The sequence below is a fragment of the Haemaphysalis longicornis genome, unplaced genomic scaffold (assembly GCF_048455015.1).
Source record: "Haemaphysalis longicornis isolate Haplotype H1 unplaced genomic scaffold, Haemaphysalis longicornis Haplotype H1 scaffold_2, whole genome shotgun sequence".
Taxonomy (NCBI): Eukaryota; Metazoa; Arthropoda; class Arachnida; order Ixodida; family Ixodidae; genus Haemaphysalis; species Haemaphysalis longicornis.
Window position 1 is genome coordinate 102764754 of NW_027526295.1, and position 21599 is coordinate 102786352.

General features: G+C 48.7%; 1 protein-coding gene across 1 annotated transcript; it reads left to right on the forward strand.

Moving 5' to 3' along the window:
- Window positions 1–12533: 12533 nt before the first annotated feature.
- On the forward strand, window positions 12534–20495 carry LOC144167274 (uncharacterized). Its single transcript, XM_077696597.1, has 4 exons — window positions 12534–12785; window positions 14589–14596; window positions 14782–15130; window positions 19883–20495. The coding sequence occupies exons 1-3, from the start codon at window positions 12614–12616 to the stop codon at window positions 15046–15048; spliced, it is 447 nt and encodes a 148-aa protein (XP_077552723.1). The 5' UTR covers window positions 12534–12613; the 3' UTR covers window positions 15049–15130; window positions 19883–20495.
- Window positions 20496–21599: the final 1104 nt, after the last annotated feature.

Consider the following 21599-nt stretch of genomic DNA (forward strand, 5'->3'; position numbering starts at 1 on the left):
AATTGCACGACAATTTGTCGCTAATACAACCCTGACGTTATTTCAAGTTTTACCTCCTTTTACTGATTAGGAAGTTCACAGCGATGTTGTAAACGATTCGGAATTCCAGTGTGTTGTCAATACGCGCGCTTATACGGGAGGGAAACGGACAGCCGCATGTTTGCCCGCTAGAATAAAGCTCTAGCCCTTCCAAGTTTCATTCGACTAATTAACTAGGCAGTACGCTCAATCACAAATTACTAAGAAACGTGTTTTGTATCGTGCATAGATGCGTGGATTGAGGTAAAACACGCAACTGCTTCGTTCGCTGCCCGACCTTCTCCACAGAGTGGAGGGGCTGGCGACTTCTTTATTTATTTATTTATTTATTTATTTATTTATTTATTTATTTATTTATTTATTTATTTATTTATTTATTTATTTATTTATTTATTTATTTATTTATTTATTTATTTATTTAATCACAATACTGCAAGCCCTGTCAAGCTGTTACAGAGTGGGAACTACGTCATTCAATGACAATTCTAATTTACCAACAAAAGATTCAACTGTGTCTACATTTTCAAAGAAATCGGCGGCAAGGCAGTTCCAGTCGACAATCGTTCTGACAAGAAAAGTGTTTTTAAATGTGTCAATTCTTGGTGTGTAGGGCATAATAACGTCTGGGTGATTGGTTCGTGATGAGACTCTTCCTGGGGGACGCAAATAGAGATTACGGTTTATATTGAGCTTATTGTTGTAAAGCTGATATAAAAATTTTAGTCGAGTGATTTTTCGGCGAATGGCAAGTTGAGGGAGTTTAACCTCAGTGAGCGCGGTTGTTATTGGCTGCCTCCTTTCATAAACGGAAAAAATAAATCGCGCTGCTAGCCTCTGAACACGCTCTAGTTTATTTATTTGATATTGGTGGTGCGGGTCCCAGATTACACTAGCGTATTCTAAGGTAAGTCGAACAACAGTTTTGTAAGTTTAACCTCAGGAGGAGCACCTTTTAATTTACGTCTCAGTAGTCCAAGTCTGCGCTGAGCTGATCCGCAGATATTGTCGATATGGGCATTCCAATTTAGTGTATCTGTAATTCTTTAGTTCCCCGACCAGAGCACCGCCCAAACCATGCCGCGTAGCCGAGAGTGAAGACGGCGGCTTCGAATAAGCAACACGACAAAAATGGCGCCGGATCCTTTGATTTGGTTAGCGCGCGCAGCGTGCGGCCCCGAGACGGAGCCGGTTTCGGTGTCTGGCATACGCCTGCCTTGTTTCACTACCTCATCGCCGCGAGCCGGTTGATGATAGCCCCCTTCACCGCCCAACTTGTACACAACAAGCGGGACACGCTATCTTCCGCAATCCGACGGTCACCACTCTCTGCATGCCCCTCTTTTCATGTCCGTCGATGACACACTGCTCGCATTTGAGTCTTCAACGTGTACTTCAATGTCGTAGTTAGCCGCTATCTAGCTACCTTTACATCACTTTTTCAGGATCGAGGTTTGTTCCGACGTTTGTTCCGCTCGCAGAGCGTTTTCTCTCCGTGTTGATTCATCAACAGCACGTGAAAGGTCAAATTCCAGACCGCTGTTCAGCCCATCAGGTGCAAGCTGGAGTTGGAGGGCAATGCCGCTGCGTCTGCATTATTCTCTCTTCCATAGGAAGCAAATTATATCGCTTGCAAGTAGGGCGCATTGTATTCTTCGCGTCCATCGTATCACAGGGGTCCGACATTAAGCTGATATAAAAATTATGTTAAAAATGTCGCTAAACAGTCCCCATGACGGCTAACTTTGCAGTCAGCCTCGCGGATCAGCGCTTTTGAGGGAAATCACGTGACTGTAGAGGTTCGACCCAAAAACGTAAGCGGCTCAGGACTAAAGCGCACCTAGCTATATCAGCTGGGCACGTGAAGAAAATCTCCTGACACAAGCCGCTTAAAAAAAAGTACTTTTGGGTGACTACGTAAAAGTACGTGACTACATAAGAGAACGCATGCTACGTGCGGGAACAGAGCTCTGATCCTAAGTACTAATGTTCAGCAATATAAATTTGTTAAATATTTAAGTACTCTTACGGGACTACCGAAGAGTACGTATACTGCGTGCGGGAACAGAGCTCTTACTTTAAGCACTAATGTTCAGCAATGGAAATTTGTTTTAGGGCGTTTAAACCGGGCCTGACTGTAGGTTCGTGTGTGTGCGTTCGAGTCCTTCATTTCGACCAGTTCTCGTTAAATACACAAAACACCCCCCTCCCCCCTCTCTCGATCTTTGTTTGCGGTCGACCCATCGATCAGCTGAGGGTGTCTTAACGTAGCCAAGACTCGACTAACAAGCCTGAACTACGTTGCAGCGCGCGTGAAAAATTGTTTGATTCCTTCTGCAGAGTAAACAGGCATGCGTAAAGCATCATCGACAGGGCACCGGCATAGATTGGGAAGAAGACGGTCCCCGCGGAGGGCAGAGGAACCGAAAAAGGCGACGCTTTTGCCGTGGATAGTTTGAATGAAGCGGCTAACCTCCGAAGACCTAAATTCCACGGGCGGGTATTCCCTCACCCGGCGTCGTCGGCTGGGGGGTCGCTTCTTCCACTTGGGGCGAGCGACCCAGATCGCGTTAACGAAATCCGGCGTGGCAGGTGACGTCAGGGCGCTCGGCGGGCCAATGGCGACTGCGCGCTCCTGCTTGGCCCCGTGACCGTTAGGAATCCCGCCGAGGGACGCTTATCGGACCGCTCCTCGCACTTTTTCGCCCTCCTCGCAGCAGGCGACGCCGAGGTTTCCTTCGCTTCTCTTCTTTTGAATCTCCACCGCCTCCCTTGGGCATCTTTCATTTCTTTTCTCTTGCCAGTTTTTCGTCTTCGGCGGCGGGCCGTTTCTTTTTGGGAGTATTTTTCTAGCGGTCGCAGAGGTAGGTTCGGATAGTGAAGCGAGGTAGGAGGGGGGGGGGGGGATCATACGGGGGAAGGGGAGTTACGTTTTTTCCAAGCCGTTACAGGCCTCGGTGAAGGAGAGGATGTCCTCACGACGCCGGTGGCTGAGCTTTTTGATGGCGGCGACTTGCACGGAGGGCCGGTATATAAGCCTCGAGCCGGCCAGGTGGCGTCGGATTTGTTGACTGTGAACGCGACGCCCAGACTCACGCGTGGTGGTTCCCGAGCATCGTTTTCGTAGGTTGTCACCCCCAGCCAGGCTCAAACGCCACGTGCAAAACCCGAGACCCAGCAGCGCGAAACAACCCACTGACAACGCCGAGCAGACGATCAACCTTGAAAGCGTCGTCTGCTGTCGTGCCGTCTGCTGCTGCGCCCATCAAGCGAACGCGCCCCCCTCCCGCATCGCTCTCGGGGATTTTTCGGAACGCCCTTAAAACGAACGCGCTTCCCAGGTGAGTGGCCGAGACGACAGCTGCGCATTTTACGTGTGATGTGCGCCTCCGACGAGATGCGTGCGCCGAAATAGGGAACGTCAAGGTCGGGAACAACGGAGGGACGAAAAAAGAAAGGCAAGGAAATCAGAGCGAAGAGTGATGAGGATACGCAGCGCCGACAGCGAGCTCGGCCTGTGATGGCGGTCCGCTCGATTCACCGCACCTGTCTGCGGCCAGTGGGCGTGTAGTAGAGGAAAGTAAGAAACTAGAAATGGAAAGAAAGCCGGCGATGTTAGAATCGTATCCTGATGCTAGGGAACTATTTGCCGACTGCGCAGGCAGGAGGAACCAGTCAGTGGTTCGTCAAATTATTTCTCCTCGACCGTGACGTTGATGGCCTGATGATTAGCCTTTAGAGTTGCTCCACAAGCCAAAAAATAAGGGTAGGCCTGTCAGAAGAATTTGTGGTGGATATGTATATATAAAAAAGAGAAAGTACTGTTGGAACTTTGCCTCTCGAAAGCACCTCACTTTAAGTTTTTGTAGACTAATGTTTCTTCGGTGCTACTATTTTTGACAGATTTCTGCCAAAGCTAGGCTTTTATTGTCCGTCTTTTTTTTTTACCCTGGTCCAGAGCGTGTCTTCTATTGAAATATATTCGTCCGGGGGACGTCAGTATGGTAATGTAGCAGCGTTGCGGTTCCTTGACATAAGCCAGATCAAGCATAATATGTATCGAGGATTTGTCTTCATTTGAGGTGCATCTTTACTTTCTGACATCCCTGTAAAATAAACTAGGAAAAAAAATCACCAATTTACGTAGAATCCTACTTACCTCATATTTGTTTCCATAACACCTCTCCAGAAATTTTTTAAAGCACGTTAAAGAACCGCAACCGCACGAACATTACTTACCTGTCAATATCCCCCAAAACGTATATACCACAAAGCGTGTCAAAAGACAACTATTCAATAGGAAGAACTAATCCCGGCACGGCGTCCGGTACATGCTCAGCACACTTGGGAACTTGCACTTGGGAACTTGCACAATCTGCGCACGTGCAAGGACACCGGTTGGCTACCTAGCACCGTACAAGGACCGGTTGTTCGCTCTGGTGTAACTCTCATGGAGCTTCGTACTAGTATGCACTAGAGGGAAATCTGGCGCTAGTGTCGTCGTGAGGCGCGCTTAAACGGGCATGCCGTCATGTAATGCAGAGAAGCGCTCCATCGCTACTTAGCACGGCTCACCAACAAGCTCAAAAGTTGCCTTTGGTTGCGAAAGCAGTAATTACTATTGTCCAAAGGTTGGTTAGAACTTTTTTAATATTGTAAGAATATAGCCAACAAAAAAGCTCTCAGAAATTTTAAAATCTTCTTGCAGCCTGATCAAGAAAAATAAATTTTGCTGATGTTGCTTTTATAGCCACGGGCCATAAGGCGTGTTGCAAGCCAGGCCAAGTAAGAAAAGACTGCTTTCAGCTGCTATGGCGGAGTTGATGAGGGCAGACGACTGCATCGACAGATTTCCCTCTGGTATATGTTCGCATAAAACTTAATGATAACTCTTGAATAACAGACATCTCCCGGTAGTCACGTTTATCGAAGATACCGGCCACGGACGAAAAAAGAAAGAAAAGAGTGCGGGCCAATCCATCCCGTGGACGTGGTTGGGAAGCGAAGCTTTTTATACCACCTACCACGGGTGACTACGGCCCGCTTGCCCTAATCACACGTTTCACTGTACCTGTAACGCGTTCTTTATTATTTCACTCCAACAGGACGTTCAGAATGGCCATATGATCCGTGTGATACACACTCAAACTTTGCGTTTTAACCACAGTTATATTCTTCGTGAACGTTAAGTCCATGCACGTTCCACGGATGGCAGTCGGTTGTTTGGCATCGGTGTTGCAGACGAGTTCAAACTCTTCGTGGACAAAATGGACGAACCACTGGCGCGCACACGGCCGCTACACGTGCCATTGGCGGAGCGCACAGCGGCGTGAGAGGTTGCGTGACGCTATCACGTGGCATTCAGCGAGAACGCAGGGGGTAAACCCGCATCTGTGCTTGGTGAGTGCACCGTCTGTCTGCCCCGTCTCCGCGTGGGCTCGTAGCTCAATTGGTAAGACAACGGGCTCTGGTAGAGGCATGAGTTAAGAAAATTGGGGCAAACCACGGATTCGGTCAAACCGAGAATAGAAACACACAGCAAAACACTGGCAAAAAATGTTCATCCGACCTTTAACAGGCACCGAACAATGATGATGGGGATTACGATGACTGCCTAAATAGCGCGTTGTACATAAAAAGTTTTGCCTGTCAACTGACGAACACGTCATTGCTGCTCACTTCGCGTCCGCAGCAAATGATGTTTTTTGGTAATTAAACCAAAGCCCCAGCGCCAACAGACTAACCAGGAGTGTTCTGTCGGCGAACGCCATTGACGAATTTTTCTGCTAACACGATTTTGGCCGACCATTTTTCTGTTTACATTCCACCCCATCATGTCCCGATTGATTGATTGATTGATTGATTGATTGATTGATTGATTGATTGATTGATTGATTGATTGATTGATTGATTGATTGATTGATTGATTGATTGATCCACTTTGTGACGAAGACGAGGTGATGACGTGCGTCACCTCTTCCTGATCTCTTCATGAAGTTGGCTTACTCTCACTAGGCATATGCCTGCAGTGAAGCAGTTTTTACAGGACGCCTCCGGATCCTATCAAGGAGGGGAGATTCCAAAGAGCAGCTGGAGCAGTAAATAATACTTTAAATTAATCGCACGACACCACTACCGCGGGACGCAAGGGCAGGAGGGTGACAGTCAGGAAAAGCCGGGGAAGAATGAAGGGGTGTAACGTATTGACTGAGGTCGCCGGCCATTGGGTTTTAGCAAGGGGCCGCCGCAGCTCCTGCGGGAAGCATAACAATTGACTCCCGATTAGATAGGTGTGCACGTCGTGCCAGCCGGGAGAAGTATCCAGGGCCCGGGAATTGACCGAAACTTTTACATCGCAATCGGATTAAGCGTAATTCTGCCGCATCTAGGTACAGGCTGCACGCTCTTAACGTGAGAAAGATGGCTTACCCTTTCAATACGCGTTTCACTGAGCACAGCCAGGCATGGGGACAAGCAAAAAAACGCAGTCTGCAATAAAAGATGAACGTGAAGATAACCATCGAGGCGGCAGCGGTCACCTACCGTCAGCTAGCACCGTGTACGACCTGGCATTGCAGACGGTCAAGGTAGCCTCGCCTTGGCTTGTTGCCTGTCTAGTAATCTGCAATATTTTTTGGTGCACACAAGATTTTATAGCTGTGTAAGCCAGGGTATCACGGTGAAAGAAATGACGGGGCCAGGCTTGGCATACAACGATTAGCATCCGGCGTGGGCCGAACCATGGCCGAACTCGATACGTACACAGCTCTACTCCGGGCCAGTTTAAAGCGCCTGGGGTTTTTCAACGCGCTCCTAACGTCACTAACACGGCAAACTAGGTATTTCTTCCAGAATCCCCACTGAGTCTGCAAATGCGAAGCACTAACGATGAAATGGTCTTAGCTGCTCTCCCCCCTACATATCCTCCTACCGGCCCTATCTCAGACAGACTACCACTATATGGCGGAGTGAACTCCCCTCGCCCAAGAACTGGTAAGAAGAACAGAAGATATTGCGTCAAGTGCATTCACGCACGCAAACACAATACGCAACTATGTTGGCGTGGGGTCCCTCTCCGACAGTGGCGTAGACGCGTGACAATGTCGGGGTCTTCTACTTCACGTCTGTTGCTCGGGAAGGGGGGGGGGGGGGAGGATCACGCTTCCGTCCCCCGCTATAATGAGCGGGATGAGGTTGCAATGTGGTAGTGAAGAGACTTTGTGACGTCCGTGCGTACGTACGGGTTTCTACTTGGTCCCAGGTATGCGTCCAGTCCTGGGGCACGCAGTCAGAGGCACGCACTCACCCCTGTCCAGCCCGCACTTCAAGTTTGTGAGGGGTAAACGACCCCTCCTTGTCTTCCCTAATGGGGAAAGGGAACGCGATTCTGCTCCTCGAGATGCTCAGTGACATTTGAGTCTAGTACCCTGCTCCTTACTATAATAAACCCCTAAAATAAATGCCATGTAAAATAAATGCTCCATGGAAGGATGAGCTACGAATATATTTTGGGGAAAGGGGGGACCCGGCTAGCGCTCGACAGACGTCGCTGGAAATCTTTGGGAGAGGCTTTCCTCCTGCAGTGGACACAGCCAGGCTGATGATGGGGATGATGATTAGGATGTTAATGATGATGACTCCATAATGAGGAGCTATTAACGATGAGGGGGGGGGACGAAGGTCATCACTTAGATTTGAGGGAGGCTTGTGAAGGTCGATGCGAAGACGTGTCCTGAATTGCATATACTCACTATCGCACGGAAAAAAACTTTGTGCTTGAAGTCGGACATGCTGTGACGTTCCACTAATTAGACAACATTAGACAACAGGCAACGTTCGTTTTTCCCTGGTGCAAGCAGCCTTTTTTTTTTCTACTGTACTTGTCGCAAGCGCGTCGGGATTTCGCTCGAAACGTATCGCGATGAAGGCCAATAATTAAGTTGCGAAAGGGTAGACAGGGGAAAAGCGGGGCTGGGAAAACGGCTGCGCTTAAGCAACGTACCTTCATTTATCGCTTCGCGGCGGAGTTATCCCGATAGATGGAAAGGCAACTTCAGAAAGAGATTTCGGATACTGTACACGGCGAGGAATAGAGGCTTCCGTCAACCCTCCACTCTGCCCGCCCCTATCGAACCTTCCAGTGCTGCACTAACACAATTCCAGCAGAAACATACAGGGCATTGGGTTACGGAAGTAGAACCAGCGTTGTAGATGCATAGTAAACATTAGTTGCGACCGTGTAACAATCACCCGAGGATACTCAACCGAGCGTGACAGTTTTCCTTTCTTTCCTGGCGCTTTGAGAGCGCTTAGAGAAGAGCGGACACCCTTTTGAAACGTCATTGTACAAGTCGCATTCAACGACCAAGGTCGCGAAAGCGTGCGGAAGGGAGCGTGGAGCACGGACGCGTGTCTTCGCCGCATCTGCCATTCAAATCTGGCGCGCGCGACTCCCCTCCGCGAGTGCGTACACAGACAGCGCTTCCTCCACGCCTGCGCACGCCGGTGCTCGTGAACCGTGTCGGCACGAGGCGCCGTGCTTCCTTCAATACGAAGCGCGCACCAGGAAATCGCCTCCATTCGCGGTCCCGACCTCGTCACATTGACGGGCTTTTGGCAGGCGACCGGGTGTCGCCCGCCACGAGAACCGTCCACGGCCCCAATGCGGGTCACAAGGTACCATATGCGCTCGAGATGTGGCGCGGACCGTCTCTTTTTCTCTCTTGTTACCTTCGAGCTCGTTTGGTAAACACGTGTGGTTGCAGACGGAAGACAAGTGGAAGAAACTTCAAGTCCGCCCTATTGGTGATCCGCGGCGATGCACTTGGACAGCTTCTGCTACCTGTTATCCGCTTTCCACGAGTCGATAGTATGGAGGTGTGACCTCGAAGCCTAGTATTAACTTTATTCCCATGTATCATTGCCCAGTCGGCCTAGTTAGGCGGCATTTCGGTTTCGTTTAACGTGCCACCCCCCGTGGTATGGCCAAGGAGTTCCGCCCACTCTGCACGAAGTGGTCCCGAGTTTTATTTTACCAACAGTGGCTGTTTTTGTGATGGAGTCGAAAAACAGGCGCTCTCCCGCATGCAAGACATTAGCGGTCGTTAATATTCACAGACGGTCCAGATCAGTCCACGATTCTCGATTAAGGTGCATTTCGCTAGCTCCGTTGAGTGAAACTACAATTTGTTTGATTAATCAATATTCGATTCTAGAGTCCTCAAACTACCCCGTCAAGGCCGGAGCTACAAATAAAAAGTGCGATTTCCCACAGTGACAACCATTCGTGGAAACCAAAATGAATAATAGCTCATTAGCCCGTTGAGCGTATTGCGGTTCTGCGCCGCCCATGTATTTAGCGAATTTATACTTTTAGACAGTGCAACTTTTTATGCTGGCGTAGAAATTCCTGGATTCTTAAAATCAACGCTAAATTTCTGTTGTTACTAGCACCCCAGACTTCACAATCTCAAACGAACTCTCTCCGCCAACAAGTTTTTATTGGTAAAGACATCGCTTTACCAAACCTTTTTCTCTGAAATTAGCCAGCGAACAGCACAGCGTGTGTCTCTGGTTATCGTCCGGGCGTGAAGTAAACTCGTTCCAATGAGATTAGGCGGTCACACAGCCACCGCGAATCTTCATGCACGACGGGCGATAAGCCAAGCGTGACAGCAGTACCTTACTGTGGTGAATGAAAGGTAACTTCGAGTAGAAAACGGTCTGTAGACTTCAGGAAGAGTTGTTCCGAAGTGCTGCGGGTGCGGTCCACCAGGCGAGGCTACCCGAAGTCTGAAAAGCAGAAGTGATCTAATAGAATTATGAGATATTGGGACCGATGCTTGTCGAAACAATCACGTGTTCGATACGTCGAGGCACCAGCACACGTATCGCCCGATTAGTGGCTTCAACTAGGTTGTAAATTTTGATTTTATTGCTCACAAGAGGGCTGTCTGCGAAAAGCTTTTTTTTTTTTTTTTTTTTTTGCGGGTTATACCAGGCGTGAACTACGTAGCTAGACCTAGTGGTAGATTATTGCGGAGACAAAATGGCTATGATGCAATCAGCCCTTTCCTCAATAAATGAAAAGCTGCAGTACTTATCAATAGCGCATACCTAACATCGTCGCGTTAAATTGTTATATCTCATTCTATTGTCTACTCTAACACACATGGCGGCTGTCCTGAAAAGTTGCAGGAGCCTAAATCAGAAGTTCCGTACTTGATGCCACTTCGACGACAGTTCGCTGATTGAATGTTTTACGAATATGGATATCACTAATACGCCCACGTTAAGGTTTCCATTATATAAAATCTACAAAAAAAAAGAAACTTGCGGCAGACCGAACTAAAAATGTTAGTTGATATTCTTTTTGTAACGTTTTGACATAGACATAATGGTGCCTAATTTTAATGGGCATATAGTTTGTTAAACTACACAAGAAAGGACCACTGACGAAGTGAACCGTAGACATGACCTTCGCTTTCGTCTATCTCTCTTCGCTGCGCAAGTTTAACCAAGCTTTCAACACATCAACAGCCCGACAATGACCTTGAGTTAATAAATGGGGTCAAATTATTCAAAATTTTCCTTGTGTACCGCAAAGGGAGATATGTCACACTTGATAAACATAACAATTCGATGCTTTATAGATGACACATACTAACTGAGCAGGGACAGTCAGAACCTGGAGAAAAGGTTCTTCGCCTCGTTCTCTTTTGCGATAAACTGCACGGTGGAGTTAGACGTTCCTGAATGTGTGACATTTTTGAGACCTGAATCCCTCATGCGCGCCCGTCGAATTCCGCCTCAGCAAAACTTGCACTACAAAACCCTTTCCTTTATCACTGGGCGATTGGAAGACATTTCCATTGACAAATTTTAAATGCAGAGCACTTCTTTAACTCACGATGTCACCCGGCGTTGTCGGCGTGCCTCGGCGTCCGCAACAGCCGTTCCAGGTGCGCCCTCTCCCCCACTCCTCCTCTCCCGCATCACGCTACCCTCCTCGCTCTCAACAACAGGTCCGCACCCCTCCCCCTACACTATATAATAAAGAAATAATACTTACCGGCGCCTGGTTTCGTCCCACGACCCTGCGGGCGGAACGCAAGGTACATGGTGCTCTACCCACTGCGCCACAAAGCCGACACAGAATGGGAGGCTACGAACGCGCCTTATATCCTTGACTCATTCAAACTACGCCAAGAAGCTGCTGATACAACGCATTCACTACCACCAACTCCCCAAACACTAAACGTTAACGCAATACCCCCACCCCCTATGCGACGCATTTACTCGAGTCCCCCTCGCGGGGAGATGGGCCCTTTTTTCTTCCTTATGATTTTAAATGGTGATGTTGAAGATGAGCTAGCTTATGATGCCTTGTTAAATAAATCACCGGCCATCCCGCTCTGTGAACGTTCTTGTCCAGCGAAGCTGCGGGCGTTGGGTGTGTCAACGCGGTGCTTCTCCGACGAGTGTGTGTCGGAATTTCGGGTCTGCGGTTAGGCCGTTATCGAACCACACTATGTCGCCAACGTTGCAGCTCTAGCCGAAATGACGATCGAAGATGTCTCTTTAGAACCTGCCGTATGAGCCCTTGAACTCTTCCAAGTTCGCACCTTGGCGCCGACGGCGCGTTGCGACATTCTCTGACTCTCGGTATGAAACGCCAGTTCTCGCTCCTCCCGTACGTGCCGTCTCGTGGGCATGCTTGTCGGACGTCGCGTTAGTATCGGCACGCCGTCGACGATTACATTCGCGAAGCTGTTATCGGGCCCAGTGAGTATCGTGTTTTTCTTAATGCGTTGGCTTCACTGTACGACTTATAACGGGGGAAAGCCGGCTTACAAAAAACCACGCTTGCACTGATCTTCCTAAAGCCGGCTTCACCTCTGAACACAAATGCAATGCGAGGAAGACAATCAGTCAGGTGCAATACAAGTCGTCCTACATAAAAATATGAAAGCCCTAGTGCACATTATCCGCGTAAGCTTTGTCTTTGTAGGCTGGCTTTCCTACACAGCGTTCTAACCGCGCGGGTTTCAGAAAACCCGCATCCTTAACGTTAACAGCTTTGCTGTAAAACACCAGTCATGGTCTTTGCCCCTTTGAATACGCTTGCAATCGCGCGTGCCACGTGAGTTCTATCTTTAATCAAGCTTTTTATGTCCTTTCGTCCATGCTCTGCCATTATGCATTACCAACCCTTTTTTACTTGCAATAAATTATCGCATTGACGCAAGATATTTTGAAATAACAAGAAATGAAACGCTAAATTTTGACTTCGATTACGACTTCTTAATTGCCCAATTCTCGGGAGAGAGAAAAAAGTGCTGTGAATTTTGTTTGGGACCGAAGCAAGTTCATTGCCGGGACGTCGGTACGTGTGCGCCCTCATTTCTTTTGTTCGTGCTTGCAGGTGGGAAAAGCTGCCTCCCGCTCGTCGAGTGGACCTAATAACCCGTTTCTGTCCTTCGTGCAGACACCGCAGCCATCGCCGGCCGAGACCGCGTGCAGTGTGAAGCAGCGTAGCAGCAGCAGCGGCAGCAAGCAACCCCATAGCTCGATCGCAATGAGGCTTCAGCAGGCGGCAGCGGTGGCGGCTATCGTGCTGGCCAGCACGATGTCCATCGTGGCGCAGGCCGTGTACCCGGACGCCGCCCTCTACCAGAGCAACATCCACCGGCAGAGCTCCGTCGGATCGGCGGCCGCGGGAGGAATCGCGGCCACGCTCACGCAGGCGAGTCTCTCTCTATATAGCACAGCGTACCGAAGTGCCGGTCATTCAGTCAAGGCGACGGCAGTTACCATGCCTTAAGCATAGAGTGCTGTAATTCCTTGCTATTTTTTAAAACTGCACTGGATAACAAAGATTTGAAAGTTATATTGGTCTGTCTGTCTGTCTGTCTGTCTGTCTGTCTGTCTGTCTGTCTGTCTGTCTGTCTGTCTGTCTGTCTGTCTGTCTGTCTGTCTGTCTGTCTGTCTGTCTGTCTGTCTGTCTGTCTGTCTGTCTGTCTGTCTGTCTGTCTGTCTGTCTGTCTGTCTGTCTGTTGGTTAACTGGTCTGCAGACCCTTACTTGTTGGATCTGTGTGGGTGATGGCGTGGATTCAACTTACTAGCCTGTTCACCTACAAGCGCGCTTTTTGGCGTCGTGCCGGCTTGCTCGTCAACTCGTAACGTGGGGGTGTTATTCGACTCGTTATTTTGTTTGGCCCTCCCTGGGCAATATGGCGAGGCTGAAGCTACCTTTCAATGCGCGGCTCTTAACCGTAGCGATGCATGTTCACGTGTGTTCGAACAGACCCCTACTTTGAATCCACAGCGCTGACATGGACATTCCCTCGCCGTTTGAGAGTCTATATCCGTGGCTTATTTCAGTTCGTACCACATAAGCACCCGCCCGTAACACTCAGCAGCAGAAAAGGATATCGTTGGAGAGTAACAGAGTTTATGATTTTGTTGGACGTTGTCTTGAGCGCATAGCAATGACAGTAAATTTATTTTTATGATTTAGGTATCCAAGATGGTGCGAACGTTCAAGAGTACGCAACGCTTCCACTAAGAAGATGTCATTGTTGACACACATTTTAAATCTGCGCAGTGTTACATCGCTCGTTACTTTATTCGATTACGTAAGCATTTCTTGCTGTTTTTGAATTCCTTTGTAAGAAAAACAATTAGAAGGGATTTGAACATATCTAGTAATAATTGCAATCGGTGCCGGCAACTATGGGCTCAATGGAAGTATTTATTATGCGGATGGTTCCTCATATTCTTGTGTACATATGCAGCGCGAATACTTCACAAGAGGTTACAAGCTGCACAGGTGTCATTCTGTGCATACCAGACATGCAACAACGATACCTAAGTAGCACTTGCACAAATCTGGCGCATTTTGGCTCTAATTTTGGGCTCGCGCTTCCGTCTCCCTGGGTGGCAGGCACCACATCCATTCTAAAATAGCTGGTGACTCGTGGGGCCATTGAATCACCAACACTTCCAGTTTGCTTCTATCGGAACACATGAGTGCTCAACTATGTGCGGTAACGACGCCAGGTGCAGCTTTTTCAAAACAAACAAACAAACAAACAAACAAACAAACAAACAAACAAACAAACAAACAAACAAACAAACAAACAAACAAACAAACAAACAAACAAACAAACAAACAAACAAACAAACAAACAAACAAACAAACAAACAAACAAACAAACAAACAAACAAACAAACACAAAAATAGGCAAACAAACAAGCCAGCCAGCAAACAAACAAACAAACAAACAAACAAACAAACAAACAAACCAGCAAGTAAACAAAGAAGAGTACAGTGGATGTTTTCCATCCAAACCTCGGGAATGAAGAAATGGGGAGACTTTTGTGAGGTGAGGAAATTGGAACCGACTCTCAGCAATTTCTTTTTCGCGTTGCTCTGGCTGCAGCTCTTGTGGCTCTGGCCAGTATTCCCGCCTCAATTACCCCGCAACCGTATTTCCTAAAAACCCACGCAACCCAAATAAACCCACGCAATCCAAATACATGCGGCTAGCAACTCGTGTATCAAAACCTTGCGGCCGGAGTTGGCGCCGTGAATTGCCCATTGTCGGCCCTCCAACCGGTGCATCCAAAGGACACCTCCGTAAGTGCATGGGGTGACACCCTGACAGACACTTAAATGCCTCCTGGCATTGGCCACTTTCCTGCGTGCGGTGACCGAAACATTCTCCCCTTTTTGCGTGCAGGGCCTGTCCGGCCTGATGTCCGGCCTGGTGACCTCGCTGCCGTCCATGCTGACCAACGCGGTGCCCATGCTGCTTATGCTGGGCCTGGGCGGCCTGCTGTTGCCGCTGCTGGGCGTGAGCCTGTTCTTCCGCGAGGGCCAGAAGCGCACCTTCAGCCTGCCCTCCATCAACCCGGCCATCCTGGACGGACTCGCCGACGTCCTCGACCGCGTCACCAAGGCCATCGAGCAGGGCGAGAAAAAGTACGCCACCAAGAACAGCAACTGAGGACGCCCTCACCCACCGCCACCACCGCCACCACCGCCACCTCTTGTAAATAGGACGCTGCCAAACTCTACGTCGTGTACAGGTGAGCTGAGGATATTTCACTTTTCCACGCGCTCTCTTGGACTATACGCGTCACAGAATCAGTCACCGCGTTCGAGAATGTCACCCTATAGATCTCGTTCCAGGACGCGTAAAACTTGACTTGCGACGGCGTTTTTTCCCCCCTTCTTTCTAAGTCGGGCAAATGCAGCGTTCCCCTTGCTTTAGAGCACGGGGTTTGCAACGGTCATCCTCTGTGTCGGTTTGAACGTTAAGCGGAATTTTCTTGCCTAAGCACTCTAAGAAGGAGACGACAGCTAAGAGGATTACAAGCACCCAGAGTCCAGTGCAGCCCGTCACGTGCAAGGCAGTGCCGCAAAGAGGGTCACCCAGTTCTCATGCGAGTTCCCACGGACACCGCGAACATCTGCCACCCATGCAACGTGCTGTGAGAGAACAGCCTTTACCTGAAACTCGCGTCCGCGTCACGGTGCAGCGAGCTACAGGCATCCTCTCGCGTTCTCAGTTGCGGTTGGTTTTACTGTCTCCGATACATTTACGACTGAGGCTTTTGCTGTAGTACTTAGTGTACGCCGGCACAATCGTTTCACAACGTATAGACCATTCCTATTTCTTTGTTTGTGAGCAGCCGTTTTTATCAGTGGGCTGCTTTGGCTTTTTTTCTTTCTTTCTTATTATGTTCATGTACAGCCTTTGTCAAAATTTTCTAGGCCAAACTTAAGCCATCTGGTCAACAAAAAATTCAAAGAAAAAGCCTAATCTTTAAGTACGACAAAATTATTTTATTACAGTAAGAAAAAAAAGCTGCCTTCTCTAGCTTTCCGGCATAAAACGTTTCAGCCTCGGTCGGGGCGTAAGCTTGTACATTGAATTTTTGCGTCCTGTGGACTTTCGACGTGGCCCAGAAAATTTTGACGAAGACTGTACCTTCTCCTTCCTTTGGTTGCAAACTTGTACTGTTTGTTCTCTTACAGCGAACAGCAAGGTTACATGTAGTCGCATGGCGTTCATTTCTTCGGGGAGGGCGGGGGGTAAGCCTTATTTGGCAGTACACAACAGCGGAGTTACTGTTCTGACAAAATAGCTGGTCATTGCTACAACCGCATGTTTCTCTTTTATTGCCTTTTATATTAAAGCGAAGCTTGCTATGCCTGACTAGTGGCCTGTGATGTTGCTACATAACGCACTGCCGGAAAGCCAACTTTAGGCAAACGGTTTCGCGAACGATGATGATGATGATAAGCGAAGGCACATCAAGCGCCTCAAGAAAAAAAAAATACGCTTCGTGGGGTGGGAATCGAACCGGGTTTCCTTGCGTTATATGAAGGCGACTCCTAACCGACTGCGTCATTCCAACACGGTCGAAGCAGTTCTGATTTTAGACTCTGACTTTGACTCTGACTTTGCGTTGGAGAAAGCTTCTCATTTTTAACCAGCTTTCTTTTAAGAAAGCAGCCTTGATTTTTCCATGTATTTTTACCTGATTTGTACCTCTTCACTGCTGCGCGTGCGGGGGAAAGTCGAGGCACGTCGGGGGGCACAAGATATATTTTATTCCCGTCTCAGACGTCCGGCAGTCTACTCTCCCGCGTTTTTCACACTTCTGCACCAGGCTACCTAGCAGCGCACAGGTGCTCTGCACAAAAGCCAGCTTCAAAACAAAATAAAGAAAAAGCGCGACTGCCGAAGTGCGGTGATGAAGCAAAACACAATTTTATTTTGCAGCGGCAGCAGATGTAAGGGAAGTCGCTAGGCTTTCAATCAATTAAGAAATTATCAGACGAATCAACCAATCAGTGAATTTTATTCTCCAGTAACTACAGATGAAGCTGCGACTCACTGCCCGGTAATTTATTTTATTAAGGAAGTGCGAGGCCGTGAAGCAACTGTAGGGATCTGGATGCCGGCCGGCTGAAAATGTAGCTGATGCTGTCCAAGTTACCTGTGCACAATAAAACAGCAAGATGGAATGCACGACACACGCCGGCGCAGGGTGTCTCCAAAGGTCCTCAACCAGAGCCGATTGCAGGTCGAATTCCTTGGCAGGGCAAGGCGAGTCAAACGAGCGAGTAATTAAACGGGGCACGCCGGTGCAAGGCGCCAAAACCGGGGTGGCCAGGAAGAAAATAAGAAGAAACCCCGAGGCGCTGACGACGGCCCTGCGTCCGGGTCAGGGGGCGTTGTACTCGTGTACGCACGCACGTACGCACGCACGCACGCGCACAGAGCCGGGCAAGTACGCGCGCCGCGATTGCACCGGTGCGGCGGCATCCAGGAAACGGCGGTCGAGAGAGGCGGCAGAGCGCCGACGGTGTCGCCCCCTAGGCGTCGGCGGCGTCGGCAGACAGGGGCCGTCGCCGCCCTTGACCTTGGCGTTCGCCTCGGGGCCTCCTTTGCAAGTGGGGCGCCGCGCGCCGGTCTCGGTCAGGGCCACCGGTCGACGGCTCCGGGTGACCCAGATCCATCCCCCTCCTCTCCTCGTTTTCCGCCGGAATGGGGGCTTGGGAGGCGGAGGCAGTAGAAGCTTTCATCGCAGAGTCGGCTCCCGATTTGCGGATATCGGAATCACCGCTTACACGGGCTTGTAACGCCGGGGAAACTAGGGCGCTCGGTGAAACGCTGCTCCCGATGAGCGCGCTGGATTGCAGTTGTGCCTTCAGGTTTCGTCTCGCGATATCCCTGTTCGCGCAAGCCGAATGCAAAGCCGAAAAGCGGATCCTGTTAGACCGAGACATCTAATCCTGGTTCGCGCGGGCAGCGTATTTCTTTTGAAAGTTCTTTTTTTTTTTTTTTGTCTTTCGGCAGTAGTATGAGGAATAAGAATTCGAAGCTTTGCTGATCCATTCAGTCGGGAATTCCGGGCGCACCTCGTGCAATCCTCCAGGAAGAAGCTGGATTAGAAACAAAAAATCTTGAACTGAGATACCTGAAACATCTTGCGAAAACTCCGCGGTCACGTGTGGAGCGAACATTGTCCCTCTCGTATTCACAGGGACGGTTATCGAACCCTTGACCTCGGGATGAAGTTGAGTCACTAACGGAAGCTCCCCTCCCCGACCCTGAAGCCCGCGGAGCGAGGGGCCTCGAGACTTTGCGCATATATTGTTGTACGAAAGCTCAATTAAAAAAAAAAATGAGGGGGGGAGGGGGTGGAACAAGCGCTGTTTGCTCTCTGGTAGTGTGGTGGTCCTTCTGACAGGTCGGTGATTGCCTCGCAGGTGTCCTTCATTTTCGGGTAACACCCGATCACAACCCCCCCCCCCCCCTCCCTTCCGAAAGGCTTTTATAACATATCAGGCAAAACCAAGTTGTCCCCCAGACAAATGAACCCTCGCCATCAGCAATTACTGCCCGCTAATAGTGCTTTTGCGTGAAACTCAATTGTTCTGACCCTAAGAAATATAAAACGCGCCTAATGCAAAAGAATTATTCCTAACCTCGACGTAGAATATCGCCGCGAATGACTGACGATGACAATTTTGTTTGTTTCTTTGGAGGCCTTCGCAAACCTAAATCAAGACGCCCTTCTCTTGCCTTCAGATGGTTGTGAAGAACAACCACAGCAAGTGAACTCGAAACAAAACTAGTGGGCACGAGCTCATAAGCCTAGAGGAATTACACCACTGATGTTATTCCTCATTACGACTTCCGGTGTCGTAGCCTGACTACGACAGCGACCTGTGTAGAATGCCAACAGAGGTGGCTCCAGTAGGAGGATGTCCATTTTTCCCACTGTGTACCAGCTCCTTGATGAGGTTCGCGCACGTCAAATATTTTTTTTCCGTTCTCAAGAGATTACTGCTGAATAGTAATTGCTGATTGATGAAAATAAAGCCTGAATTATTAAAAAAAACACACAATAAAATGCGGCTTGTTCTCGAATGGCCGCTTAAAACAGCTACAAAAAACTACGTCCTGTTTTTATCCTTCAGCCGTCACCAAACTAAGAAAATGATAACACCCGAAAACTGTTGGGGCCGTTTAATTCCTCCTGTGAACGCTTCGTTGCCTTGCTATGACAAGTTTTCACAATTCTCAGAAGGCGTGGTTGGCACGTGCAAAAACAGAGTGTGAGAAAAGCCAAAGATACGAAGAATATAGAGACGACAAATCAGCGTTTGCCCTACTGATTTCTCTTTGGTCGCTGCCCTTGCACTGTTGCTGCAATGACTCAGCACTGGTGGTACACTGGGGCAGCACGAGCGGGCACCGCATGCGCCAAAGTTAATTGATTGCCGTGCGGAAGGTCCTCTACATGGATGTATTTTTGTTTAAGCGAAACCTTTCCCAGTGGGACCGGTGGCGTCCTGTCAGAAAACTCACGCATTTCCCCACAAACCGGTTGGTCGACCGAAAAGGGCTGATGAGAGCTTTGGACACACGGCGCGCGCGTGAAAGCGGGCTTGCACTGTGTCAAAACGGTTACGTTGAAATCGCGAAAAAGGAACGATTGTAGATGAGACAATACCACACATCGACCACAAAGAAGGAGTGTAATACTATACCTTTAGCTCATAAACCACGCATCGAAGATCGTTCGTAGATGCGTTTACATAGTGCGCGAAAAATTGTCCCATGGGTTCGATTCTCCGTATGCGTTTTGGGTCTTTGACAGTTTGACGATCGATTGGGCGCACTTCTAGAGAAGGTTTTGACGCACTTTTGGTGCAGTTTTTATGTTAGAAGCTTTCACGCTTCTTTCAACTTTCTTTACGGAAGGATGGTAAAGTTCTTCTCATCCTCCCGCTCCACCGCCTTTTTTACATTTTTGCAGTTCCTGTTCGAGACGACGACCGTGACTTTCCGAGAGACTAACCGCTGCGTCCACCGCGACGCCAACTTCATCCACCTCAAGACCGACTAGCCTCCCAGCGACCTCCCTGTTGTGCTGGAGCCTCACTTTTCTCGTCGCTTGTCTGTGCTGGTCACAAGTGTGTTCGTGAAGTGTTCGTTCTTGTTTACTTCTGCAACCATTACTCCTCCCTTGCCCTCCTCTTCCTCCCCCATCATCTTCCTTTCTCATCCACGAACTCCCAAATCTCAGGGCAAACTGGTTTTGCTCGCCTGTCAATGTCCCGTGCCACATCTCCCTCCTGCATTTCCTTTAATGTCTGCGCTGTGCGCGTGCTCAGTAATTTATGACTAAGCTCTTCCTTGGTGCAGCAAGCACAGACATACAACCGGCACCGGAGCATTATTAAAAGGAAATACACGCTCTTGCCGACGTTCCAGCTCAGTTTCACGGCGTCTCGTGTCGCAGGCGATTCTTCGCTTTGTCTTCTTGTGTTCAATTTCGCCTTCAATCTCGTATCTCAATGACATTTTGTATTTCCGTTTAGAAACTCGTACGTGTTTTACTTTCTGTTTTATTCTCGCATAAAAACAAACGAAGAAAAAAAGTTATTTATTTGCCCTTTTGCGAGCACATCTTGCTCGCGAACATGTGTGAGTCGCGTGTTTGTTTTGTTGCTGTCGTTGTTGTTCCTGTTTCGTCTCTTGTAGCAATTAAAAGTGAGTACACAGTGACTGTGGCTGGCTTGGTTTAGGCACTTAAGACCTACGTTATGAATTCGACGGGCTCGTTTTTCAGCTTCTGCAACCATAGCGCTGCATCTAGCCCAGCAGTCCTGTACTCTGTCCCTCAACAAGCTGCAGACAGCAACAAACGAGGCTAGCTCGTATGATCCGCATAACAACGAATCACCCGGAAATCTACGCTGCACCAAGGTATACTCTGAACCACACAGCGCCAAAAGTGGAACTCGCCATTCAAAAAATAAGTAAGCCCAAACGTATGGAGGGTTTGCATAGCTTAAGTTTCGTTTACTTTCATTTTGGTGCGGTTTATTTATTTATTTTGTGAAAAGACCAAGCAGGAGAGGTACAAATTCTTTTAGTAAACAAACGCCAGCGGGATAACATTAAAGGACAATACGCGTGCACAAACATAAGAAAAAAGTTAGCAACTTGTACAGAGCTGTGAGGCGGACCTCCAACATGGTTAACCAGATCTTCAAGACAATTTAAAGTGTAACTAGCAACATATTACAGAATAAAGTGTATAAGGGCACAAGAAACATTCAGTGAATTTCACAGTACAGACAACAGGAGTGTTCAAAAATCGCTAAGTGACTGTAATGTGAAGACAGAGGTGGATAATGAAATCCAATCCGCAATGGTTGAAACCAAAGGGAGGCCCACCATGCCCAGCGGTAGAATAAAGCTCTTTAGAGATCGTGACACGAAATTAAAGGCAACAGCTTGATCACAATGTACACAAAAGGAGCTCCTACATTTACTCTAACGATCACGAAACTTGTATGTGCGCAAGCCGGACACCATAAGGGTAAGTTTCCTCCCCCAAAAATCGCATCTTTCCAGTATAATTTCTAACACGTATACTACCAGACAGACCCCGCCAGACAGGTAAGTCGGAATTTGCTCTGTGGACATTATATGATTCCAAATTTGAAAAATGTTGGTCGCTTGCG